Raw genomic sequence first — 26,863 nt, 5'->3', positions numbered from 1 at the left:
TAAAATAGTGGTACTGATATGAGAGGGCTCATGTGAAGAGTATAGGAACAGATTCCAGAGGATGGAGAGGAGAGGACATGAGGGACTTTCCTTATAGCATTCCACTTAGGCCGTATGCAAAAAAAGAAGACCTGCTCTATGACTCAAGTGATACACAAGTGGTGAAGAAAGCCAGTGGGAGGAAGCCATATCTCAGGATGATGGATTGAAATCATTTGATGAGTAGTAGTAGACATTTTAGTCAGACCAGGAAAAACATTTACCAGATAGTAGGAATAGCATGTGCTAAGACTAAGGGTCAAAGATCATTACAGCTTTAAGGAACTAAGTCTGTATTGCTCAAGGTTGGGGGCCAGTCTGAAGTGAGGCTTAGTCACATGCAGAGTCCTGTAGGCTAGATGAAACAGATATGGTCTACCCATTTGAGAGACTGGGAAACTGAGGCTCATAAAAGCTAAGTGACCTGCCCAGGTTTGCAGAGTATACTGAAGAAAGAGTCCACAATGGAACTTGGGTCTTCACCTTAGCCGCTGGGTAGGTCTTTCACCGTGATGTCTTCCTCAGCCAAGGTCCTGGTGCACTGTGTGGTAGGTGTGAGCCGCTCTGCCACCCTGGTCCTCGCCTACCTCATGCTACATCAGCAGCTGTCCCTGCACCAGGCCGTGGTCACCGTGAGTGAGCACCGATGGATCTTCCCCAACCGTGGCTTTCTCCGACAGCTCTGCCAGTTGGACCGGCAACTGCGGGCCACAGGCCGAAGCTGAGGGGCTGGGTAAGGAGGGACACGGGGAGGTGATGCACTGAGAAGTTGGGTGAAGACCTGGGCAGGTGATGTGGGCTGGGTTGGTCTGGCAGGGTTGAATGTGGCTGAAGTGAGGGCACAAAAAGGACCTGGCCCACTTGTCAAGATGCTGGACTTCTTTAGTGTACCTTTAGTGTACCTGAGGTTTCATTTGGACCTGGTAGACACCCTGTCGAGTGTCTCTTGGGAGAAGAGGAGAGTGAAGAAGCAGGAAGGGGCAGGGAGAGTGGCCAACCTGCTTTAAGCTTTCATCACTTCCCACTAAGGGAAAAAGCACATCCAGGATAAGGCATCCTCTCCACATGAAGCTCTGCGGTATGGACGACCAGGAGGGAACCTGTTCCCATTAGGAGTGGTTCACAGCCTACTCTGCCTCCACAGGACAAAACTGAGAAATTTGTTATGCATAAGCCAGGGGCTGGTGGCTCATGCTTGTAATCCTAGTTACTCAGGAGGCTGAAATCTGAGGATCACAGTTGAAAGTCAGCCCCCGGGCAGGAAAGTCCATGAGACTTTTTTTTTCAGTCTGGGGCTTGAACTCGGGCCCTGGGAACTGTCCTTGAGCTTTCTCAAGGCTAATGCTCTATCACTTGAGCCACAGCACCACTTCTGGTTTTATTTGTGTATGTAATGGCATGGAAACCAATGTAGGGCTTCTGTGCACGGTAGGCAAGCGCTCTACCACTAGGACACACGCCTGGCTCCATCTGTGAGACTCTTATCTCCAATTAACCACCAGAAAACTGGAAGGGGCACTGGGCTCAAAGAGGTAGAGCACTAGCTTTGAGTTGAAGAGCTCAGGGGCAGTGCCCAGGCCCAGAGTTCAGGCTCATGACTGACAAAGAAAAAAAAAAGATACTTGGCAGAGAAGGTCTCTGGTCATGTCTAATCACCCCTTTTCCTCAGCCTCAGGCCTAATACTTCCTGACCTCTGACCTCAGCATCTTGTCCATCAGGCAACTGGCAATTTGTTGGCACAACCTGTGGAAGCGCCAGCCAACTGATTGTGTCATTGGAGCTCCCAAAAGTGGCTCAGGTCACAGCTGTACCTATCAGGGCTAAAGATGAGGGGGCTGCGGAGGGAGGTTATTTCTCTCCATAAGCCACGGACACCAAACTTACCTCATCTCTCCTTGCACCTGCAGGCTGTTGACCTTACCTAGGTAAGGCAGAAACTAGTTTAGGTGACAGCTGTCCTAATACATCTCAGCTAGCCTGGGCCTTAGTTTACCTGCTTGTAACACAAACTTTATCACTCTCCCAGAGACAGTCCTTACTTCTGGCCACAGGGCTCTGCCACTTTGGTGCCCTGGCACTGGCCCTGTTGATGTTGCTGGAGGTTCTGGCCCCAGTAGATGCCCAGAAGACAGTAAGTGCCTGGTGTGGGGCCCATCCTGGAACCCTCGACGCCATCCGATTCCTGTGTTCTTCCACTCTTCCCAGGCATTGTCTGTGGTCCGCAAAGGTGGGACTCAGCTGCCCTTTCAGCCTTGGCTAGGGGATACCCTTTCTCCCTGGGAGGAGCCTTTTAAATGATTCTGACAGCCACTGACCACAACCACTTCCCCTGCTCTCCTAGGCCCAAATCTAAGGTCTTTCAGCCATCCTAGGTCACTTGCTCATCTAGTCAGACCAGCTCATTGACCCCATGAGAGAGTAGGGCCTTGGCAAAGGCTATTAGGGATCATTCCAGGACCTAGCATCCTTGAGTGGAGAGAGGATGACGTAGAGTAGGACTGGTTCTTGGACCAGTCTTCTGATGCAGAATGGAGTTGGTCTAAAGTCCAGCTCTGTACCTACTTTTACCTGTGCCTAGCTGCATTGCCTTTCACCTAAGTCTGACAGATATTAATTTCTGGCCAATCCTGTCTTCTTCATTCCTCAACTAAGGGCCCCTGAGACTGGCACCAATGTTGGCCATGCCAGCAGTTTGCACATGCTCTGGACTACATCTGTCTCAGTCCTCCTGCATTTTCCAGATATCACTTTCAGCCCTTGTTCTGTACAACCCTTGAAAGCCAAGGGAGATTTTATTTTCTTTTCCCCTTTCCTTTTTTTTCTCCTTCCTTTCTTTCTCCTTTTCCTTCCTCTTTCCTCTTTCTTTCTTTTCTTTTCTTTTTTCTTCCTTCCTCCCTCCCTCCCTCCCTCCCTTCCCCCTCTCTCTCTCTTTCTCTCTTTCTCTTCCTTTCCTCCTGTCCCCTTCTTCTTCCTATTCTCCTTTTCATTCCTTTCTCGTGCCATTACTGGGGCTTGAATTTGTGAATTTGATGCCTAGATGTAGTCCCTGAGCTTTTTCACTCAAGACTGGCACTCTGTCACTTGATTCAAAGCTCTATGTCCTGTTCTTTGATGGATAAATGGAGATAAGAATCTCATGAACTTTCCTAGCCAGGCTGCTTTTAAACCTTCAGATCTCAGCCTCCTGACTAGCTATGATTACAGGCGTACGCCACTAGTGTCTAGATCAAGGGAGATTTTCTGTTTTCTGTATTTAGTTTTTCAATGCTGAGATCAAACCCAAGTCCTTATGGGTGCCAAGTAGATGCTCTACCGCTGAGCTACAACCCCAGCCTGCCAAAAGAGATTTTAAGATGGGCTAAACTTTTTCTTCCGGCCCACCTATCCTCATTACAAATACACATATCCCTGGCAGACCACTCTGAGCTGATGCCCATCAAGACTAGGGTTGAGACCTGGACCTGGGGAAGGTACCTGGTTGTGCTTGATACTGACCATGATATGGGATCAACAGACAAGTTGGGAGTGGCAAGGGGAGGTTGAAAAGGGAGAGGGAGAAAAACAGCATGCTTTATAATTAAACTCAAATCAAAAAATAGAAACAGCATCAAGAGTGCAGACACAGGCGGCTGGACACCAGCAACCCACACTGCTCATCAGAAAAGACCACAGGCTGGGCCAGACACCATCACAAGTGAGTGAGCACTCCTAATTCTGGGGGGCCCTGAGCATGTTGGGAAGAGGGTGTACCTTTAAGTGAGAAGAATGGGTGGGGGGCAAATAAGTCAGAGGCAGAGGGACAGATGAAGCATGAGAGACTCAGAAAGACCTTGCTGTGAGTCTTGACTCTGATACAGATTAGCCATGTGACCTTGAACATACTGCTTAATCACTCTGAGCCTCAATTTCCATCCATAAATAAGGATGATATTACATGCCTCATAAAAGCACTGGAAAATTCAGAGAGAAAACATGAACACTGAACTTTGTCTGGTATGTAGTATGTATTTCTCCAATAGGTAATGAATATAATAATTGAATTTTTAAAAATGATATTGGGATTTGAACTTAGGGCCTTGCCCTTGCCAGACTGGCACTCCACTCCAGCCATACCTCCAATCCTGCTTTGTGTTATTTTGGAGAGAGTCTAGCACACTTTTCTTCTGTGCTGACCTTGAAGCATGATTCTGTTAGTAAGGATTACAAGTATGAGGTATAAGCTCTCAGCTTAGTGAATGTAGTAATTTCTGCTAGAGAAATAAACCTCGATGAACACATGGGGGGCTGAGAGTGTGGCCTAGTGGTAGCGTGCTCACCTAGAATGCACAAAGCCCTGGGTTCAATTCCTGGAACCAAAGTGCCAGAAGTGGTACTGTGGCTTCAAGTGGCAGAGTGCTAGCCTTGAGCAAAAAGTGTCCAAGGACAGTGCTCTGGCCCTGAGTTCAAGCCCCAGGACTGACCAAAAAAAAAAACCCCACACAGAAAGATATAGATCAAATTTTCCCACCCCATAGACAAGTGTCCCTTCACCTGGAATACGGGTGAGGTTTGAAAGGGTTAAAGCAATGTTGATGTCGATAATAATGAAGTGTACCCTTTATAAGGTATCTAGCAGGGGGAAGATCATGTAGGAGATGCTTTAAATGTATAAATTTGAAAGTTAGTGGAGCAGACCTGAGAATTTTATTCACATTTCCTCTCCATAGTACCCACCCGACAGCTGCCTGCTTGTCACTGTTCTGGAGCTTTCCCCAGAGACCTCATCACTTCTCTGACATATCCACCCTGACCTGTCTGTATCCCCCATACAAAGGGGGTTGGCAATCAGGGAAAATGTCTTTGGGAGTTGAAGCTGAGGTGGATGGCTAACAGCTGCCCTGGGAGCCTGGGCTTGGCCTGAGAATGAGGTGGCAGGCACACATAGTAGGGTCTAGGAAGTCGTGTTCAGGGGTGGAGGGCTGGGGACCGGGAAGACAGGTCAAAGGAGAGCAAAGCTATAGAGAAAACCCAAATGGAGACAGAAAGCAAGGCTATATCCTTAGAAATAAGAGCAATGTCAGCGTCAGGATAGTGACTATGAGGAGCAGAGATGGAGCAGGGGGCAAACCAGCACCAGAATGAGTAGGAGTGGAGTACTCAGGGCCCCAGCCCTGCTGGACATCAGGTCACGCTTTACTCGGCTGAGGCTGAGGAGATGCCCAAGTTTAGACAGGGTCCTGTGCAGGCCAGGACTAGGAGGTGGTAAGTACTAGAGCTGTAGCTGAGAATCTCATTCCCTGAGTGTTGCAAGGTAGGTGGGTTGGCCAAGTTGTGATTGGCAATGTGGACTGAGACTCCTATGGACCGGAGCAGTTGACTGGGGTGAGCATCTGGAGCAAGACCTGAGGGGGACCTGACCAGGAGTAGTCCTAGGTCCAAATAAAAGCTCCATTCTCTAGACCACTGCTAGGTCTTCTAGGAGGCTGAGGCAGCTCCTTATCCCTGACCCCTTGGAAGAGCAGGATTGGATACTCCTCCACAGAGTCAGGGTGCCTTGCTCCTGGAATAGCTGGGATGTATAGCATCTATTTGGCCACTGGGGGGCGGCCTTACCCTATGCCAGGCTCAACAAGCCTGAACCCAAAGCCTGAATGGCTCTGGCTGGAGCTCAGGCAGCACCATCTAGTGGCACCAGGGGAGACAGCAGAACTCCCCTGGAGTCTTCCCCTGCTTCCCTCCTCACCTTCCCCCTTCCCACTTCCTCTCTAAACATAACTCCATGGCCCTTACTTCAGACGGACACTTCTCTCTTCTGTTGGGGACTGAAGCCTATAGAATCTTGAAGATCAGGCAAAATCACAGAGAGAAACTGGCTTAACCAGGAGCTAAGACCTGATCCTGGTCACAGAATCAGTTATGGCTGTATCTCAAGGGACACAATTTAATGTCTCTTTTCTCCCTTTAAAATTCCTCTATCCTCAGGGGGTTACAGGTTAAAAGCCTTCTACCACAGAGAGGACAAGGAGAGAGGGGGCCTAGGGTTTGAAAGGCCCATCACTTCAGCCCACAGCCTAGGTCTGCTCTTGGCATCACCCCTCTGAAGTCCCCAACCTCTATGGACTCCCCACCTCCACAGGCTTCCCATCCCCTCAGGGCTCCATAGTCACCAACTGGAATTCTAGGCGCTTCACAGCATCTGTGTTCTAGGCAGAATCTGACCTAACCCTGTTCCGCTCACCTGCTAGTCCTATCCCTGTACCTGGTCCCCCATTCCCAGCCCCTAGACCATGACCTAATTAGGTGGCAGGCCATTTAGCCTGCCCTGAGAGGTCACAGTCGGGGATGAAGGGAAAATCTGGGTCTTCACTTCCACCCTGCCCACCGGCCCCCCGATGCTGGGTGAGCCTGGCCAAGCCGGTGGCCTCCTGGGTACCTGTTGCTCTTTCTGGTCCTGGCACTGCCTACCAGAGGGAAAAGATGTTCTTTCCAGTTTGTAGTTTCCCTAGTTACTGGCTGAGGGAATCAGGGTCAGTCGTCCAAGACAAGCCCTCCTTCCAGTCTCGGCACCAGACTCAGGTTCTGGTACCGCTGCCAACCCAGCCTTACAAGGTCTCCGACACCCTGAGTCAGCTGACTCCAGACACAACCCACCTCAGCCGGGTGAGGCCTTCGGAGCCACATGGGCCTGAGTCATGGGGGTAAGAAGGACAAGCCCAGGGCTGGAGGCTGATGTGCAACTCAGCTATGCTGGGGTCCCTTGAGAAGACTCACTGGTTAGAGACTGCTCTCTGGATTCCCCAAACATGGAAAGTGACATGCTAGTGGAGGAAACCAGGTGGCTTAGGGGACCGGGTTGAAACCCGGCCCTACTGCTCATCAGTCCCATGGTATTGTGCTGTCACTTAAGAAACACTGAGCTTCAGTGTCCAGCTATGTAAAACAAGGACACCTTAGAGAAGTAACACCAGCTCATTCAGTATAAAAAAGTTAGCAAACAAGCCAGGTGCTGGTGGCTCATGCCTGTAATTCTAGCTGCTCAGGAGGCTGAGATCTGGAGATTAGGGCATGAAAGTTGACAAGATTCATCTCCAATTAACCATCAGAAAACCAGAAGTAGTGGCTTGAAGAGGTGGAGAGCTAGCCTTGAGCTGAAGAGCTCAGGGACAGCACCCAGGCCCAGAGTTCAAGCCCACAGCTGACCCCCCCCCCAAAAAAAAAGAAAAAAAATGTTGACATTAAGTTCACAGCTTCTGGCCTGCATTCTGGGTCCTAGTCCTGGAAACAATAATGAGGAGGGGGAGCTTGAAATGAGTTGCCTAGATTTGGGGGAGACCCTTTGACCGCCTTAGTCATCTGAGGTGTCTATCTCTACAAAGTCCCAATTGACCAGCTACTTAAGGGGTGACATCTATACAGACTAGTGCCACAACCATAGAATCCCAAAGACCCAAAGCCAAAGTTTTCAACAACTGTGGCCTTGGATAAGGGTTGGAGAGATGTCTGCCCAGTGTCATGATAGTAACAGGGAGTTCTGTTTCCCCTGTTGCTGAGGAGAAGGTTCTAGGTCCCTGTGCAGCTGAGCTGGTTAATAACCCCATCTGAAATCCTTCCCACCCGTCGCAGTGGCCCCTGGGAACAGTATCCTGGGCCTCCCTGTTAGCAGGACCAGCCTCTGAGTGCCTGCCTCCAAGCCACTGCAGTGTCCCCTCTGTTCCAGGATGGAGTCACTGCAGAAGCCGAAGATCCAGGGGGCAAGCCGGGGGACCCTCTACCAGCCACCCACATTGGCCTCCCTGCAGCGCTTACTGTGGGTCCGTCGACCCTCCACACTCAGTCACATTAATGAGGTTTGGCCAAACCTCTTCTTGGGAGATGCGTGAGTAATTTCTTGGGGATGAGAGAAGGGAATGATGTCTCCATGCGAATGGCAGCACCAGCCTCTACCAGAGCCCTCGAAAGACAGAAATGACACCTCCTGCATCCACCATCTCTTTCCACATTTTTTTCTCTTATAGTATTAGCACTTTTAACTGTGGAATAGAACACAGATGAGGGTGGGTATGGTGGCTTATGACAGTAATCTTTGCTACTTAAGCCAAGATTGGAAGAACCACAGTTTTGACATGGAGGTCCTTCTGTAATACCAGGTCTTGTTCCTCAATAAGACCTTATCTGAGAAAAGGTTTGTCACAACATGTTTTGTACCTTGTATCTTCACAGGTACTCGATAAGCATAAAGGTCTTTTTTTACCTCCATTTACCACATCCTATTAGTTGCAGAGTATTTCCAAATTTGGATATAGGGTGTTCATCTTTATCTGTGGGAACTGTGTCACAAGATCTTCATTGAAGACAATACCTGGAATTGAAGATAGTTCTTCATATGATATGTTTTTACCTATCCGTATGTACCTATTAAAAGTTTAATTAGCCAGGCACTGGTGGCTCACACCTGCAATCCTAATGACACAGGAGGCTAAAGTCTGAGGATCACAGTTCAAAGCCAGGCAGAAAAGTCCATGAAACTTTTTTATTTTCTTTTGGTGCCTGAACTGGGCTTATAATCAGGGTCTGGGTGCTGTCTGTGAGTTCAGTGGTAATTGGAGATAAGAGACTCATGAATTTTCTTGCCTGAGCTGGGTTTGAACTGCAGTCCTCAGATCTCAGCCATATGAGTAGCTAGGAATTTAGATGTGATCTACTAGCACCTGGCTTGTGAGACTCATCTCCAATTAACCACTAAAAAAAAAGCTACACCTGGAGCTGTGGTTCAAGTGGTAGAGCATAAAAATGCAGGGATAGGATCTAGGCCCTTAGTTCAAGTTCAAGGACCCAACATCAAAAGGAAAAAAAATTGAATTAATTAAATTTGGCAGAGTAAGGGAGTAATAAAATAAGTAGTAACAAAACAGAATTATTCTGTTCAGCAAGGGTCACTTAAACACAGCATTACCATGACAGTTGATAGCTGCTAATGGCTTCTGAGTGGCTAGAAAATGGGGTAGAATAGGCATAGTGAGCACTCTGCACAACCGGAAGATTGGGATTGGGGGCATGGCTCAGCAGGAGAGTGCTCACATTACTCACCGTAGTGAGCAGTGTTAATCGATGGCTTACTTATTCCTAGAATTTTCCATTTAGTATTTTTGGACTATAATTGACTGGGTAAATGAAACTGGGAGAAACAAAACCTTGGCAAAAGGTTCATACTTTATCATAGGATAATAACATAATAGGTTTATGTATTATTATTATTATTTGCCAATCCTTGGGCTTGAACTCAGAGCCTGGCCACTGTCCTTGGATACTTTTTGCTCAAGGCTAGTGCTTGCTCCGCCACTTAAGTCACAGTGCCACTTCTGGCTTTTTCTGTGTATGTGGTACCACGGAATCGAACCCAGGCTGTTATGCATGCTAGGCAAGCACTCTACCACTAGGCCACACTAGGCCTATATTATGATTTTTTTATTATGTCTTAAATATCACTGTTGATTCAATTGATGGGCGTCTGTGGGCATATATAAATATATATATATATATATATTTTTTTTTTTTTCTGAACTCAGAGCTAGACATTTGGCTAGGCAAGTGCTCTACCACTTGAGCTATGCCCCCAGCCCTCATTGCTTTAGTTATGTCTCAGTAACTTCATCCAGGTTTTTATTGGTTGAGATAGGAGTCTCAATAACAGTTTACCCCTACTGGTGTCAAGCCACAGTCCTAATTTTTGCCTCCCCAGGAGTTAGGGTTACAAGTGCAAGCTACTACTCCCAGCATCACAGATTTCTTGCTTTTATTATGTTCCTAGAAGACTAGTTGAGGCACAGTACATGTAGAGTTCTATGGCTTTTTGTGAAGGCAGGCAAACTGCCCTCCAAAACGGATGATCCTACTGGAGCCCCCTGTATTAGAAGAACTACCTGGTTCCAGTCTCCACCCTTGGAAAGGAGCAGTGGGGGTGGTAGGGTGACAGGCAAAGTCCAAGCCAGTGAGAGCTGAACACTGAGATCCTGCTAAGTCCTCTTGTGCCCCTCCTTCAGGTATGCTGCCCGGGACAAGAACCGGCTGGTCCAGCTGGGCATCACTCATGTTGTGAATGTGGCTGCAGGCAAGTTTCAAGTGGACACAGGTGCCAAGTTCTACCGCGGGTTACCCTTGGAGTACTATGGCATTGAGGCTGATGATAACCCCTTCTTTGACCTCAGCGTCTATTTTCTGCCTGCTGCTCAACACATCCAAGCTGCCCTCAGCTCTCCCCGAGGTGAGCTACTAGGAAGGCTGAGGGGTGGGTGGGGCCAGAATATGCTAATGGGCTCTGATGGGTGGGCTGTCTGAACACCCATCCTGTCAACAACCCTCCAACTCTATGGAACAAATAGCTTCTGCCATTTAGTGTCTCTTCAGGGACACCCTGGAAATTAACAATATCAGACATAACCAAGATCCACCAGGGTCATTGGGAAGAGGGCAGTGGGCAGAAGCATGTGACTTAGCAAAGGTTCTTAGCAGGCTGGCCCAGGATGCAGGAGGGTGGAGAAGGAGGGCAGTACTGGGGGAGGGCAAAGCGGAAGGGAAGTAGACATATCCAGTAATCTGATGCAAATCTAGAGAACCCCAGGAGTTCAGGAATCCCCCCATCCACCTGGTCCCGAATTGCAAAGCCATCTCAGTTGCCTACCTGAGTGAGGACAGTGTCAGTTTCCCAGGATGTTAGCTAAAAATGATAGCTATAAGCTGGGGGCTGACTCCTAGCTACTCAGGAGGCTGAGATCTGAAAGTCATAGTTTCAAAGCCAGCTTGGTCAGGAAAGTCTGTGAGACACTTCAATAACTGTCCCCCCCCCCAAAAAAAAAAGCTGTAAGTGGACCTGTGGCTCAAGTGGTAGTGCTCTAGCTTTGAGAAAAAGAGCAGTGTCCAGGCTCTGAGTTCAAGAATAGGACACACACACACACACACACACACACACACAGTGACTACATGTCTCTTCTTCCCAAAAGCCAAAAGGGGTAGGTGAGGCAGGGGCAGGTGGCTGATGCTGGGTTGGGTCTCCCCACAGGTCGTGTGCTGGTCCACTGTGCCATGGGGGTGAGCCGATCTGCCACAATTGTCCTGGCCTTCCTTATGATCTGTGAGAACATGACGCTTGTAGATGCCATCCAGACGGTGCAGGCCCACCGAGATATCTGCCCTAACTCAGGCTTTCTCCGACAGCTCCAGGTTCTGGACAATCGGCTGGGGCGGGGGACAGGGCGGCTGTGACTCAATGAGCAGTCAGGAGCCCTGGCCCTCCATCCAATCAGTCTGGTCCTGGGAATGGCAGCCTCTGCTGTTCCCAAAGTCCCTGAGATTGTCAACAAGCAGGTGGGGGAGGGAGGGGAGGGATTCAGCTGAGGCAGAGGAAGGGAGAGCCGGCTGGTAATGTTTAGATGATGAATCCCCAGGCCCAATCCAGAGATTCTTTATGCAAAAGAGAATTCAGTCTGTCTCTATAATAAAAAGGTTCATCATAATAACAGGAGATATGGTTTGTAAAACAAGGTTGAACACTCCTGAGGGCCATAATAATCCAGCTTGCCTACATAAGGGAGTCTAACTCCATGCTAGGACCTAATGTGGGAAGGAGATCAGGTGGACATTGGTGATACTGGGGTTCAAATACTGAGGATTAGATGATTTCTTCCTCATCTTGTCCTTTCAACCTCTCCAAAAGGTGGGTTTGTCTGAGAAAGATCAAAGTTCCATGTGTCACATCCTTTTCATGCTAACTTTGAATCAATTCTAGTCACCCCCACCTCTTACCTGTATTCTCATGAAACCCCACTATAGGCTCTCTGGCTCCAGCTTGCTCTACCAACAAGATGTCTTACTGAACTGAAATCCCCTCAAGTCATCCTTCCATATAAAAGTATAGAAGTACAAACACCTTGATGAGAGTAAAGGCGTTCCTTTACCTGAGAATATCTCATATGTCCAGCCATATTGTAAGTCAGTTCTCATAAATATTGTACACTTAAGAAATGGTGAGCTGGGTGCTGGTGGCTCAGATTTGTAATACTACCTATCCGGAAGGGACCTGTGTTGGGTGAATACTTGCAAGGAGGTACATGATCAGGAGGATCACAATTCAAATTCATCAGGGGCAGAAAAGTCTGTAAGACTTCCATCTCCAATTAACCAGCAAAAAACAAAACAAAACAAAACCAAAAACAAACAGCTGGCAATGTGGCTCAAGCACTAGAGCACCAGTTGAACAAGCAAGCAGAGGAAGAGCACCAGGCACTGAGTTCAAATCCTAGTCCCAGCATGAAGAGAGAAAGCAAGAAAAGGGAGGGAGGAGGAAGAAAAAAGAACTAGTGCCATTCTCGGCATGCACTTCACTGTCTTATCTTACCATTGGAACTGTGCTGGCTCATCCTGATATACTTTGCCCACATTAGGTCATCCTGTCACTCTTAAGTCCCTACCCCCTCCACTCCTCAAGGCTCTGGCACCACCTGTTTCCCTGCTCTACGTGCACAATGAAATTTTACCATTCTCTGCCATCTGTTCTGTTCTTGAAGAACAAAGTACTTCTCCTTTGTATATATTTAAAATAGATGTCGCCTCCAAGCAAACCAAATTGTCAGGCAGAAGCAGCCCTGGGCAACTAGAAGCTTAGTAAAGAAAAAACATGTCCCTTTTTCTTTTCTTTTTGTTTTTATGCTAGTCCACAGGCTTTCAACTCAGGGCCTGGGCATTGTCCTTGAACTTTCTCAAGGTTATCATTCTACCACTTGAGCCATAGCACCTCTTTTGGCTTTTTCTGTGAATGTGGTACCAAGGAATCGAACCCAGGACTTTGTACATGGTAGGCAATCACTCTACCATTAGGCCACATTCCCAACCCCAACATGTCCCTTCTTTCCAAGTAGACATAGCCCCAGATCAGCTTACCTAGGTGGGACAAGTTGGCGACAGGCAGGGTTTTAATTTCCATTCACCTCGTTTACAATTCATCATCTACAGAAATGTTAGACTGCCTTTGTTGGGACAGGTTAGTGTCCCTATTTTTCAGATGAACAAACAGGCTCAGAGGAAATGAGAAAGTGCTGTGGACACACACACACACACACACACACACACACACACACACACACACCCCTTGCACGGGTCCAGGATCTCTGGGCTCTTGCTGCTACTGCTCAGCCTGCTCTTCTGCTCACTTGTCTAGAACACTGAGTCCCAATATCAACCAGCTGAGATTGGTCATTGGCTGTGGGCCTCTTCTAGAGGGTGTGCTTATGTTCTAGCTGAAGGTGACAGAGGCTGGTGCTTCTGTGCCCAGCTTCATCACAAGGCCCAGGCTCAACCACACAGGGCTCCTGCTCTCCTTTGGGATAGAAAGTTGGTCTCAACTCACCCTTGGGTTGGTGGAACCAGTTATCTCCAGAGCAGACACAGACGGTCTCAGCTCAGCAGCCCAACCTACAGTTCTCCAGGACTCTCCTCCCCAGCCTGATAGCTCAGTATTTCTTGCGCCTGTACCATCAGCAGGACCAAAATAACAGCCAGGCCAGTCTCTAAATCATCCCCCTGGTCTCTGCCTGCCCCTGACGGCTGGAGTGGGGAGTTTCAGTCTGTGGTTGAGCTTGGGCTTAGATTTCAGCACCTTTTTTGACTCTGAAGTTTAGGCTCACAGTCAGGAGCTACAGTGGAAAAAGACAGGGAAGCCTTAAACAGAACACGATGAAAAAGTCAGTCATGCCATGAAGGTCCGGAGGAAATATGAAGTGAGCTCTGAGCTAGCACTTCCCAAGAATGCTACACACTTCCTGCCACACTTACAGCAAAGTCTGAGTCAATGATTCACTTTTCTCTGGGAAAACCTGTAGAGGAACTTGGTGCTTTATGAAAAGCATGGGAGCCAAACTCCTTGATTCAAATCCTACCTAGCCCCCTTACCAGATGTGTGGCCTGAGTTAATCTCACTACACTTTAGTGGAAAACTATTGAGTGGGGTGTATAGGAAGTGTTTTGTACAATATGCTCAAAAATGATGACAAGAAGCTGGGTGCCAGTGTCTCATGCCTGTAATCCTCGGTACTTGAGAGTCTGAGATTTGAGGGTTGCGGTTCCAAGCCAGCGTGGGCAGGAAAGTCTGTGAGACTCTCATCTTCAACAAAACAACTCAAGCCAGAAGTGGTACTGGGTACTGTGGTTCAAGTGGTAGCGTACTTGCCTTGAGTAAAAGAAGCTCAGGGAGGGGGCTGGGAGTTTGGCCTAGTGGTTAAAGTGCTTGCCTAGCAAGCATGAAGACCCGGGGGGAAAAAAAAGCCGGAAGTGGTGCTGAGGCTCAAGCCGTAGAGCTCTAGCCTTGAGAAAGTCCAAGGACAGTGCTCAGGTCCTAAGCTCAAGCCCAGGACTGGCAAAAAAAAAAAAAGAAAAAAAGAAAAAAAGAAGCTCAGGGACAACACCAGGCTCAGAGTTCAAGCCCCTGGACTTGCAACCCCCCACAAAAAAAACCCCACAAATATCAAAAAATAACTGTAGTGGCTAAAAGCATAGCTCAGTGGTAGAGTGAAGGGTCAGAATTCAGAAGACTCCAAGTTCACTCCAAACGCAAAACAAAACAAAACAAAGAGAAGGGAAAAGGGCCAGGTTGCCTGTAGCTCATGCCTGTAATTCCAACTATTCAGGAGGTTGAGATCTGAGGATCAAGGTTTAAAGCCAGCTTGGGAAGGAAAGTCCATAAGAATCTTATCTCCAATTGACCACCAAAGAGCCACAAGTAGAGCCGGGGCTCATGGTAGAACACTAGCCTTGAATGAAAGCCAAGGCACAGCATTCAGGCCTGAGTTCAGGCCCAGGATTGGCAAAAAAAAAAAAAAAAGCTGAAGAAAGGAGAAGGAAAAGGAGGAGGAGAAAGAGGAGGAGGAGGAGAAAGAAGAGGAGGAGGAGCGGGAGGGGGAGGAAACAGAGGAGAAGGAAGACACAGAGGGGGAGGAAGAGGAAATATTACCTGTGATTCCAATCATAGCATATAACACAGAGGGCTCTGGAGTCATCTGCTACCCCAATCCATGTCATGAATAAAAAGTTAGCAGTGTTCTCAGCATGGTAAATGAATGGATGAGGGACTAAAAACATTCTGACTTACATGCAACATGGTATTCTGGAACAAGAAAAAAACTAAGTGGAAAATATTTGAATTTGAATTGTCAGTTCTTTATTAATAGTGTTAAACCAATATTAATTTCTTTGCTTGATAAATATAGCATAATTATATGACATTAATATCAGAAAGCCAGGTGAAGGGTATACAAGCCATGTCTCTGCTATCTTAATAATTATTCTGTAACTCTCAAACTCCTGTAACATTTTTTAAATGAGTTGGCAGTTATAGACTGTTTGATATGCAGGCATTGTACAAAGTAAGTGCTTTAGGTACAACTGTCCTCTGTTTCTTTTTTTTTTTTGCCAGTCCTGGGCTTGAGCTCAGGGCCTGAGCAATGTCCTTGGACTTTCTCAAGAATAGAGCTCTACCACTTGAGCCTCAGCACCACTTCCGGCTTTTTTTTCTATGTATGTGGTACCAAGGAATCGAACCCGGGTCTTTGTGCATGCTAGGCAAGCACTTTAACCACTAGGCCAAATTCCCAGCCCTGTCCTCTGTTTCTTTAGGAAAAAAAAGTATCACCAATTTATCATGAATTAAACATAGCAAAATTGTTAAGATTTGGCCATTTTGAGTTGTGAGAAGATAGATTTTTCTTGCACTCTTCAAGTTATTTCGCGGTTTAATAAACAAAATAAAATGGACCCACTTCTAAATTAGAAACATATTACTCTATGTATTCAGGTTTTGAAACATATCAAGTCAAATGAATTTTAGGAAGTATTTCAAATGAAAACAGTACAATTTCTGGCTCCAGGCCTGAAACATTACACATACATACTTTCCTTTTAAAACCTAGAGAAGCTTTGTTATAAACTATCTTGCCTTATAAAAAAAGACAAACGAAGCACTGGTGACTTGTGCTTGTAACCCTGGCTAGCTGGGAGGCTGAGATCTGAGAATTGAGGTCCAAAGCCAGTGGGGCAGGAAAATCTGTAAGACTTTTATCTCCTACTAACCAGCAAAGAACCAGAAGAACAGCTGTGACTCAAATGGTAGAGCACTAGCCTTAAATGAAAAAGCTAAGTGACAGTACACACACACACATACACACACAAAAAGGAAAAGAAAAGAAAAGAAATTAGGTAATGTTGTCTATAGTATTTATATGGACTGGCTGTAGTTGAAGAGAAGCTAAGTCAGTGAGTTCAACTATCATTTCTGTTATTCCTGGTAAGCCTGGTGTGTGTGTGTGTGTGTGTGTGTGTGTGTGTGTGTGTGTGTGTGTGTGTGTACCAGTGTGTGCTGTCACTAGGAGAGTACAGGTATAGCAACATTAGGTGGGAACAACAGCTGACATTAACTGAGAACCAGTGTGCTAGTGTCATTCTAATAACTCTGACAATGCCAGTGTTAGTGATTGACAGTCAACCCCATTTTCCATTTGGTTCACAGTCAGATTAAAGGAGGGATGGAAGAAAGAGAGACTACAGATATGACCTCCTAAGTCTGTGGGGTTGATGTCAGTCACATGGTCACACCTAACTGTAGGGGAGGATGGGAAATATTTTAGGATGTTGTTCGGGAAGGAAAAAAGAAGAGCCAGGCTCTGGTGGCTCATGCCTGTAATTCTAGCTACTCAGGAGGCTGAGATCTGATGATGGAGGTTCAAAGCCAGCCCAGCCATGAAAGTCTGTGAGGCTCTTATCTCTAATGAACCACCAGAAAATCAGAAGTGGTGTTGTGGCTCAAAGTGGTAGAGTGCTAGCCTTGAGTGAAAGAGCTCAGGAACAGCACCAGCCCAGAGTTTAAAGCTTTATGAGCAGCAGTAGCAGGAAGAAGAAGAAGAAGAAGAAGAAGAAGAAGAAGAAGAAGAAGAAGAAGAAGAAGAAGAAGAAGAAGAAGAAGAAGAAGAAGAAGAGAAGGAGGAGGAGGAGGAGGAGTGGGGGGAGGGGAGGAGGGGGAGAAGGGGGAGGAGGGGGAGAAGGGGGAGGAGGAGGAGGGGAAAGGGATGGGGGCAGAGGGAGAAAGGGAAGAAGTTGTAGCTATTAGCATGTACAGGCCTTGCACACAGCACTAATATATATAATTTACACATAATATACACTATATAATAAATGTGAATATAATCTATAAAATGTATAATATATAGATATAAAGATGCATATGTAATTGTCTATTAATTGTATATAAACTATGTATACATTTTGTGAGCTTTTGTGCTTAAAGTTAGTACTCTACCACTTGTCGGTCATAGGGCTTGAACTCTGGTCCTGGGCGCTGTCCCTGAGCTCTTCACCTCAAGGCTACTGCCTTACCCTTTGAACCACAGCACCACTTCCAGTTTTCTGGTGATTAATTGGAGATAAGAGTCTCATTGACTTTCATACCTAGGCTGGTTTGAAGCACAATCTCCAGATCTCAGCCTCCCGAGTAGCTGGGATTACAGACATGAGCCAGCGTACCTGGCTCAGTTTTTTGATACTTAATCGGAGACAAGAATCTTGCCTCTGCTGGCTACAAACCAGAATCCTCATATTTCAGTCTCCTGATTAACTAGGATGACAGGCATGAGCCACCAGTACCCGGATATAAATTTCTTTACATTTACATTTAAATTGATAGAAATTTCTTTAAATGTTATATAAGTGCATATTGATTAATTATATAACTAACTCATTACATATTTAGTTATTACATAATTCATTCCTGGCTTTTCCCTGGAGAACAGGAGTGGGAAATAGTATCAGAGGCAAGGCAGGGAAGAGCTGGGTATAAAGCCAGCCCTGGAAGGCACAACAGCTTAACCCTGAGACCCCTCACTGATCCAGTCATCACTGGAGCCAGGATCTCTCAGGACACATTCTTGTTCTACAAGAGCCCCTTTTTTTCATATATTTTTCATTGTAATTAATAGAAGGGTTATATTATATTCACCAGATAGAGGGTGCATCACTTCTCAAACATTGATACCCTTTCTCATGTTTTGGTCCCCATTTCCTTCCCCACACCCCCTTGTCTTCTTATGAGATTATTCCAGTGAACCTGAGGTTACCTGAGTGGGAGTCTATCTTTTGGCACCTGAAAGACCCTCATGAATTCATGTACTGCTCTTCCGCCAGATCACAGGTACTATCTGACACGACTGTACCTTCGGAAGGACAGTGGCTTAGTAGGTTCAGGATGGTTCCAGAAATAGCCATAATACAGCCTAACCTCTTCCTTTTCTTTTCTTCCTTTCTTTCTTTTTTTTGCTGGCATTGGGTTGGCTTGGCTTCTTTGCTTCTGGCAAGTAGCTATGACACTGTACTTGAGCCACACCTCCAGTCCTGCTTTATTGTGCCAGTTAATTGAAGATGATGTCGCATGAACTTTTCTCCCTAGGTTGGCTATGAACCTCAAGCCTCAGCCCCTTGAGTAACTAGGCTTATAGGCATGAGCCAGAGTATCCAGCATGGTCTCTATCTTTTTTTTTTTTTTTTTGGTGGGTCATGGCCTGGACACTGTCTCTGAGCTCTAAAGCTCAAGGATACGACCCTACCCTTGAGCCAAGCCCCACTTCCCATTTTCTAGAGGTTAATTGGAGATAAGAATCTCAGGTCCTTTCGTGCCTAGGCTGGCTTTGCACCGTGATCCTTAGATCTCAGCCTCCTGAGTAGCTAGAATTACAGGTGTGAGGTGGTCTCTCTCATTCTTGATCCAGCTTTGTCCTTACAGAAAAGCAGTAATAGGTCTCTGGACAAGAAGATCTTTACATATCCGATAACTCCTACACCACAACCACCACTACCACTGAGCTGAGCTGAGATCCTGCATGGGTGGTAGGAATGAAGCAGCTGACCTCCACTCTGACCAGCTGTAGAAAACCCTTACAGATGTGAAGTTGCATCTATATTGGATGGGATTTTTTTCTGGCCACTTCTCAGACCACTGGGACACAGTGGTCAAGCGGTTGGCCTGGTCCCAAAAGGCCATCAGATGGATTTAATTTCACATACTTTTAAATAAGTGTGTACAATTTAGAAACTTTAGCCAGAGCAGTTTTACATGCAGAATGAACTCTGTATTCTGTTGCAGTTTTCTTAAATAAGGTTGTAAACGTACATTAGGACGTTAGGTTGTAATGATAAATGCAGTCCTTCTCTGTAAAACCCCAATCCTCCAACTACTAGAGTCATTTGCTTTAATGAAAAAGGTCTAACAGGCACTCTGGACTGCCACCTGATCTTTATTCTGATCCTTAACTTGGGGAAGATGAGAGAAAAGTTAAACGTCTTACATTAAAAATCTCCTTACTTTTTCCACCAAAACTCTGATGTGGTCTGGCCAAAAACACATACATACGCATATGTGCGTGTGCACACGCACATGCGCGTGCACACGCACACACACACACACACACACACACACACACACACACACACGCCCGAAGCAAGTTTATGAGAAAAATCTGGAGTGTCTATGGAGGGTTTTTTCCCCCCTTCTTTTCAATTTCAGCCCAGTAAAAATGTCCTCATAAAACTCCTAGGTAAGCAATTGCTTGGCAAGCAATTGTGTGGGATGAGGCTCCCACACCCCTGGGAAGCCTGCTTGGTGTTACAGGGAGAAGTACAGGAAGCCAAAGTTGGCTCCCTTATCATCACTCTGTCCCTCTAATCTACCCCTTCATACACAACATGCACAAAGGGCTCCTCTAAGGCCTGGAAACAGGCCATATCAGGGAGCTAGGGGGACAACTTCTGAAGTTCCCCTATTTAGCCAAGAGACCAGAAATCGTAAGATCTATATGTATACTTATTTTAAAGATATTAATAGCTGGGATTTTGTTTTTTTGTCTTGTTTTGTGACAGTCTTAGGCGCTGTCTCTGAGTGTTTTTGTTATTGTTGTTGTTTTATTTATTTTTCTGAAAGCTAGCACTCTATCACTTGTGCCATAGCTTCACTTCTAGTTTTTTTGTGGTTAACTCAAGAGTCTCACAGACTTTCCCGCCCTGGTTGGCTTTGAGCAGAGATCCTCAGATCCCAGCCTCCTGAAGTAACTAGGATTACATGCATGAACCGGTGGTGCTCAGCCTCTAAAGAGCTGCTTTTAATCCTCTCTCATAAGCAAGTTTCCTAGAGGTAGGAATGGCAGATAAAATATAGGACATGCAGTTCGATTTGAATTTCCACACTTTTTTGTAGCATTAGAGTTTGAACCCAGGACTTTGCACTGGCTGGCAAATGCTCTACAACTTGTGCCATGCCTCCAGCTCTTTTTGATTATTTTTATATAGATTTCATGTTTTTGTTTAAGTTGGTATCAGATCACAAGCATATAAGACTATGCTTGAAATGGGGTATCTCTTCTTCTGTCTGGTCTGGATTCAAACCATGATTATCCTGATCTCTGCCTTCTGAGTAACTGGGATTTCAGATGGGCACCATTATGTACAACCCTAACAAATACTTGCACACATCAATATGTCCCAAATATTTCATAGTATATATTGTTTTTAAAAACTGGCCAGATCCATTCGTGCTGGCTCATATCTGTAATCCCAGCTACTCAGGCGACTGAGATTTGAGGACCTCGGTTCAAAGCCAGCCTGGGTACTAAAGCCCATGAGACTCATCTCCAATTAACCACTAGAAAACTGAAAGTGGGGCTGTGGCTCAAGGGGTAGGCCTTGAACTGAAGACCTCAGGGACAGCGCCCAGACTCAGAGTTCAAGCCCCATGACTGACAAAAAAAAAAAAAGGAAAGGTTAATTTTCACTGACAGTTTTGGAGGTTCTAGTCTATGATCAGCTGACCAAGTGAGCTGAGTTTCGGTCCTGTAGCAAGACAGTTCATTATGGAAAGGGCCTATGGCTAAGGAAACTTCTTACATCATGGCAGCCAAAAACATAGAGGAAGGGTTCAGAATACCAGTATCTCCCTAAATAATATCTTCTGCCATCTAGGCTACAACCTCCCAAAAGCACCACAGACTGGGTGGGGAGCACGCCTTTAATACCTGTGGGCTCTGAGGACCATTTCAGATCCAAATTACTAAAAAGTGGAGGAAAAGGCAACCAGCAGAAAGGCTGATGGATAATAACTACGACTTCCCTCCTCTAAGACAATATCTCTGATACAGGAAGTTTAACCACACAGAAAAGGGAAACATAGGGACCAGGAATTTGGCCTACTGAGTCCTTGCGTAGCATGCGTGAAGCCCAGGGTTTGATTCCTTGGTACGACATGCACAGAAAAATCCAGAAGTGGTGCTGTGGCTCAAGTAGTAGAGCACTAGCCTTGAGCAAGAAAAGCTCAGAGGTAGCACTGGGACCATGAGTTCAAGTCCTACAACCAGAAAAAAAAGAAAAGAAAAGAAAAGGGAAGCGGAGGGTTTTGTTCTTGATCCACTTAGGCTTCTAGAAAGGATGATTCTATATCCCAGCACAGAGGCCCCACAGCATTAAGGCTCTGCCCTAGCCAGCATCTTTTTTTTTTTTTTTTCCTAAAAAGCTCCTAGCCAGCATCTTATATCAGCCCTAAACACACTGATTATCCGTCCCAGGCAAAAGAAGAGACTTTGGAGAACCATCAGATTTTACCAGTGCAAAGACCAGAACATAGAGGTATCAGTATAATATGTATTGCTACTGTCTCTGTTTCTAGATATTTCCTAGCTCCCACTAAGTACTTAGCCATTATCAATGTACAGGGTGAGGCAGAGTAATGCAACCCTGATGGATGGGTCTCTCAGTACACTGGGCCTTGGTTGCTGACACCTCTCCTTCCTAAAACTGACCTCAGAGACAGTTCAAGACCATGTCCAAAGACAACAAAGTAGTGAGCTGCTTTCCCAACGCAACAAACCAGTATTGTGGAAAGCATTCAGACAGTAGTAACTTGAGGATATAGGTGATATTGAGAAAGTTGGGAAAGAATGATCAATGGTGACATTAAGATGTATTGTACTTATAAGATTATTTGTTGAACTGAAACCTCTCTGAACAACTGCATAAAGATTAGGGCTGGGAGCGTAGGCTAGTGATAGAGTGCTTGCCTAGCAAGTGGCAGAATGCTAGCCTTGAGCAAAAAGTGTCTAAGAACAGTACCCAGGCCCTGAGTTCAAGCCCCAAGACTGGCAAAAGAAAAAAGATAATAAAAAAAAATAACAACAAAAATCCAAAATGGCAGCCAGGCCCTGGTGGTTCATATCTGTAATCCCAGCTCCTTAGGAGGCTAAGATCTGAGGACTATGATTCAAATCCAGTCCAGGCAGAAAAGTCCATGAGATTCTAATGTCCAATTATTTACCAGAAAACTGGAAGTGGTGCTGTGGTTCAAAAATTGTCCCTTGAGCAAAAGAGCTCAGGGACAGTGGCTGGGCTCTGAGTTCAAGTCCCATGATTGGCATATGTGCATACACACACACACACACACACACACGCACGCACACACACACACTAGTTGTGGGGGGCATTGATGGTATTGAAAAAAACAAACCAATAGTGATGTACTAGGGCTTGTGTTGAGTACTCAGTATTAATTTGTTTATTCCTGACCCTACAAACCTACAAAGTCAAATTTATCAGGTGATCTGTCCTAAGCTACCAATAAAACACATACAAAATTGCACCCACTTATGATGTCTGCTGCTTCCACCCCTGATTCAAGGCAACCAGAGCCTCTTGCCTGGAGATCCCGGAGGCTCCTCAATGGCCCAGGTCATAACTCTTGCATGCTGTATTCCATTTTCCACTCACCATACTGTCCTTCTAAAATGTAAACCAGATTGAATGGCCATTCTCCCTAGGATAAAATCCAAATGCTTTGCCCTTATAAAATCTGTTGGATCTCAACCCTCATCTGCTAACACTCCCTCACTCACCCTATTCTAGCCATGATGGCTTGTAAATGAATTAATATACAGGTGAGGTGGCTGTATATTCAGAGACTTAAACAGTTAGCTGCCTGATTCTCCCTCATGTCCGATACAGAGGCAAGCAGGTATCTAGACAGATGAGGTCACTTGGCTCAAGTTCATACAGGAGCCCAAGTTCCTTCCATCTCATTGTTCTACTATCCGTCAGAGTTTTAGTCTTCATCTGCTGGGCACAGCCACATCTGAAGCCACTTCCTGAAGGCTTCACGTCCTTTGTTTGTTCCTTTTTGTGTGTGTGTGTGCCAGTCTCAGGATTTGAACTCAGGGCCTGAGTGCTGTCCTTGAACTTTCCCAAGGCTAGGGCGCTTCCACTTGAGTCACAGAACCACTTCCAGCTTTTTCTAAGTATGTGGTGCTGAGAAATTGAACCCAGGTCATCGTGAATGCTAGGCGAGCACTCTACCAACTCCTGGACCCCTTATTTGTTTTAAGCCTGTTCACCCTTTGCAAGTAGCAATGTCAACTGTCAACTCCTTCCTAAAATTGAGCTAAGCCCAACCAACCTAAGTGTTATCCTTTTTCCTCTCCCAATACCCCTGAAACCTTTGGTCAATTGTTTTTGTTTTGGTTTGGTTTTGAGGTGCTGAGGATGGAATCCTTTGCACATGCTAATAAGCACTCTCACAGAGCTACATTTCTGGCCTGCAGCCCTTGAAATTTAGCTTGCATTTGCTCAGGTGCCTGTCACGCCTAAATTACCATGGTTTGGCTAGTGACTATATTGGAGCCAAAATATTCACAGGAATTTGGCATAATGTAAGTGTTTTCTGAGTACCTGTTGGGTTTGTGGAGGAAGCAGCACAGTGATTACATGTTACTTTCATCTAGCTTTCTTCCTCCAGTGCCAAGTTTCCCTCCTCTAAAACTTCTTTTCTGAATCTCCTGGCTCTTCTGGGGAGCCCTCACCCTTTGTGTACCCTCCCTCATCCTAGCCCTGGTATCTGGCAGGGCCAATGTGAACTCAGGGAGCTGGCTTTCCACTGGCTGGCAACTCCATCTGGGGAAGGTCCTAATATCCTCCCTTCTTATCTTGCTGTCCGCTAGGTCAGGCACTGAATACCGAGTAGGGCCTCATGCAGTCACTGTATCTCCCACAGGGAGATCCCAGCCCCCACAGACTAGCAATTTAACTCTCTTTAGAGGTTTCTTAACCTGTCTGAAGGGTGCTGTGAATTGAAGGAGGGACAATGCCAACAGCTTGTATGCTTTGGTTGCTTATTCCCAGGCAGGCACTTTATTTACTGCAGTATCTTAGGCAATCCTCATGATAACCCTACAATCCATTCTCTTATTATTCCCAATGTACAGATGAGGGGATAACTTGGACACACTGGGCCACTTGTATCAATGCAGAGCTGAGCAGCCGAGGAAGGATCTGAACTTGACTCTTGTGTTTTGAGGGCATGTGTCCTTCACCCCTGAGCTTTCCTGCCTGCCCCAGGCAAGCAGTCCCCCTGTCAAGCCTCATCAATGTCGCTGTGATGTGCTAACAGGCTGTGAAGAGGAAACAGCCATCTATCTGTAAAATAAACAAGCCCAGGCACGCACACAGAGGTGCTAATAGAGACTCAATTCACTCAATTTGCTGAAAACACTGACAGGCTTGAGGAGAGCTAAAAGTTACCACTGGTTGTAAGGAGAAGGGAGGGGAGTGGGGGTGGAGATTTAGGGGGGGGGGGCTCCCTGCCACAGCCTATACCCTGGGACCTAAGGTCTCCAACATCCCCCAGCAGAAGGCCAGCAGCAGACATTTTCAGTGTTTTGACAGCAGGGTGATAAACAGAGGTATTGATTTCAGGGAAACATCCTTAGTCCTTAGACTTTCTCTCCAAACACATGTCCTCACGTTGCTCAGCCATCAAAGTCAAGAGTGACAGCTCTGCAACAGACGGCTGGCCTGGCCAGCCGCCAGCAAACTCTAAGCAGGCCACAAAAACCTCCAGAGGCACTCACATCACCGCCATTAAGAACTGAGCAAACCAGGCTGGAGAAAAGGAAAAGGTTGTGTTCACTTAAGAGGAGCCCTTCTGGTGGGAGGAGGGTGAAACAGGCCTGGGCAGGAGGACAAATGGAAGCCCCCATAAGCCCATGTCCCTTTCACCACACATCCATTGTCTCCATTTTCAGTGAGCTAGGTCGGGGCCACCAGCCCACAGGGCCATGGAATTTTTTTTTTTTTCCAGTCCTAGGGCTTGGACTCAGGCCTGGGCACTGTCCTTGAGCTTTCTCAAGGCTAGTGTTCTGAGCCACAGCATCAGTTCCAGCTTTTCCTGTTTGTAGTACCTAGGAATCAAACCTAGGGTTTTGTGCATGCTAGGCAAGCACTCTACCACTAGGCCTCCTGGCTCAAGGGCCACGGAATTCTTGCAATGTGGCTGATACTCACAGATTTCAAAGTTTTAGTATGGAAAGAGGAATGATGCCAAATAGCTCATTAATAATTTTGCATACTCAGTACATGTTGAAATGATAATATTTGGGCTAGAGTCAGTGAAATGAAATACATTATTTGAATCAGTTCTACCTGTTTATAGTCTTTTTAATGTCTTTACTAAAACATTTAAATTACATACATGGCTCGCATTATGTTTCTATCAGACAGTGCTGCTCAAAAGAACTAAAAATAAAATGATTCATTGAATTCAAAGTGAAAAAACATGAATAGTTTTTCTTTTCCTAGAACACAAATCCCTGAAAACAACAAAAAGCTAAAATTATTCCCCTTATTTTTTCAAGAGTCCTTTTACTTTTAAAATATTGCAAGTTTCTTCAAAGGCAAATAGAAGCTACGTGTCAGTAGTTCATGCCTGTAATCCTAGCAACTCAAAAGGTTGAGATCTGAGACTCATAGTTAAAAACCAGTCAAGGCAGAGGATATGCAACTGTTATATCCAATTGATAAGCAAAGAGCAGGAACTGAAGGTGTGGCTTAAGTGGTAGAGCACAGGCTGTGAGCAAAACAGCCAAATATGAGTGAGAGGCCCTGAATTCTAGCCCCAATACCAATACACACACACACACACACACACACACACACACACACACACACACACACACAGAATGAGAATTCATAATTATTGAATATCATCAGCAAAGCCCCATCCCCAGAGAATCCATTTTCTGGCCTCTTCCAGTTTTTACAGCTGGCTTGAAGCCCCTTTTTTCTATCTTTCTATCTTTTCATCAGGGAATTCCGTCCCGTTCACATCTTGTCCATCTATCCCTTCTATCCTCCTTCCACTTTTAAGAACCTTTATGATTATAGTGGGCCCATCTGCTTAATAGGGATTTAAGCAGGATAATCTGCCTATTTTAAGGTCAGATGACCAGTTAGCCTTAATGCCATCTGTAACCTAAATGCTCCTATGCTAGGCAACACTGGGGATTAGGAAGTGGGCATCTTTGGAAGTGGAACATTGTTTTGCCTCTCACTCCTTTACACTGAGTCTCAATGAGCCTCTGATCCAGAGAAGTTGGGACAAAGAGTAGTGCTTACTAGCTGCTAAAATTAGAGAAAAAGTTTAAAAAAAGAGAGAAAAAAGAAAAGAAAAAAAAAAGGTTCTGAGCCAGATACAAGGAATCCTAGCTACTTGGGAACTGTGATGGAGAGAATCATGCCCTCAATCTTAACTAATGGGTGGGCATGGTAGTACATACCTGCCATTCCAGCTGCACAGGAGGATTAAGTTTCAAGGGGATCAAGGTTCAAGGCCATGCTAGGCAAAAAAGTTCATGAGACCCTATCTCTGAGAAAGAAGAAAAAGCTGGGCATGGTGGCTCACATCTTTCATCCTACAGCAGGAAGCATGAAATAGGAGAATCACAGTCCAGA

At 46.0% G+C, this 26,863-nt stretch overlaps 1 protein-coding gene across 5 annotated transcripts; it reads left to right on the top strand.

The window, feature by feature from the left end:
• Nucleotides 1–623: 623 nt before the first annotated feature.
• Dusp13b (dual specificity phosphatase 13B) lies at nt 624–24,514 on the top strand. 5 transcript variants are annotated; one of them, XM_090346616.1, is made up of 7 exons: nt 627–772; nt 3,640–3,734; nt 7,737–7,895; nt 10,060–10,280; nt 11,076–11,236; nt 21,658–21,718; nt 24,340–24,514. In XM_090346616.1, exons 1-7 carry the CDS (start codon nt 686–688, stop codon nt 24,408–24,410), a joined length of 855 nt encoding a protein of 284 aa, XP_090202742.1. In that variant the 5' UTR covers nt 627–685; the 3' UTR covers nt 24,411–24,514. The 5 variants fall into 5 exon arrangements, with proteins under 5 accessions (XP_090202744.1, XP_090202742.1, XP_090202743.1 ...); XM_090346618.1 differs by lacking the exons at nt 21,658–21,718; nt 24,340–24,514 and adding an exon at nt 2,067–2,267 and having other exon boundaries at nt 624–772; nt 11,076–11,532; XM_090346614.1 differs by lacking the exons at nt 627–772; nt 3,640–3,734 and adding an exon at nt 6,237–6,717 and having other exon boundaries at nt 24,340–24,502.
• Nucleotides 24,515–26,863: the final 2,349 nt, after the last annotated feature.

Source organism: Megascapheus bottae, chromosome 15 (genome assembly GCF_031878675.1).
Source record: "Megascapheus bottae isolate mThoBot1 chromosome 15, mThoBot2.hap1, whole genome shotgun sequence".
In the NCBI taxonomy this organism is placed as follows: Eukaryota; Metazoa; Chordata; class Mammalia; order Rodentia; family Geomyidae; genus Megascapheus; species Megascapheus bottae.
Note: the sequence above shows the minus strand (reverse complement) of the source record. Positions and strands in the feature narration are given on the sequence as shown.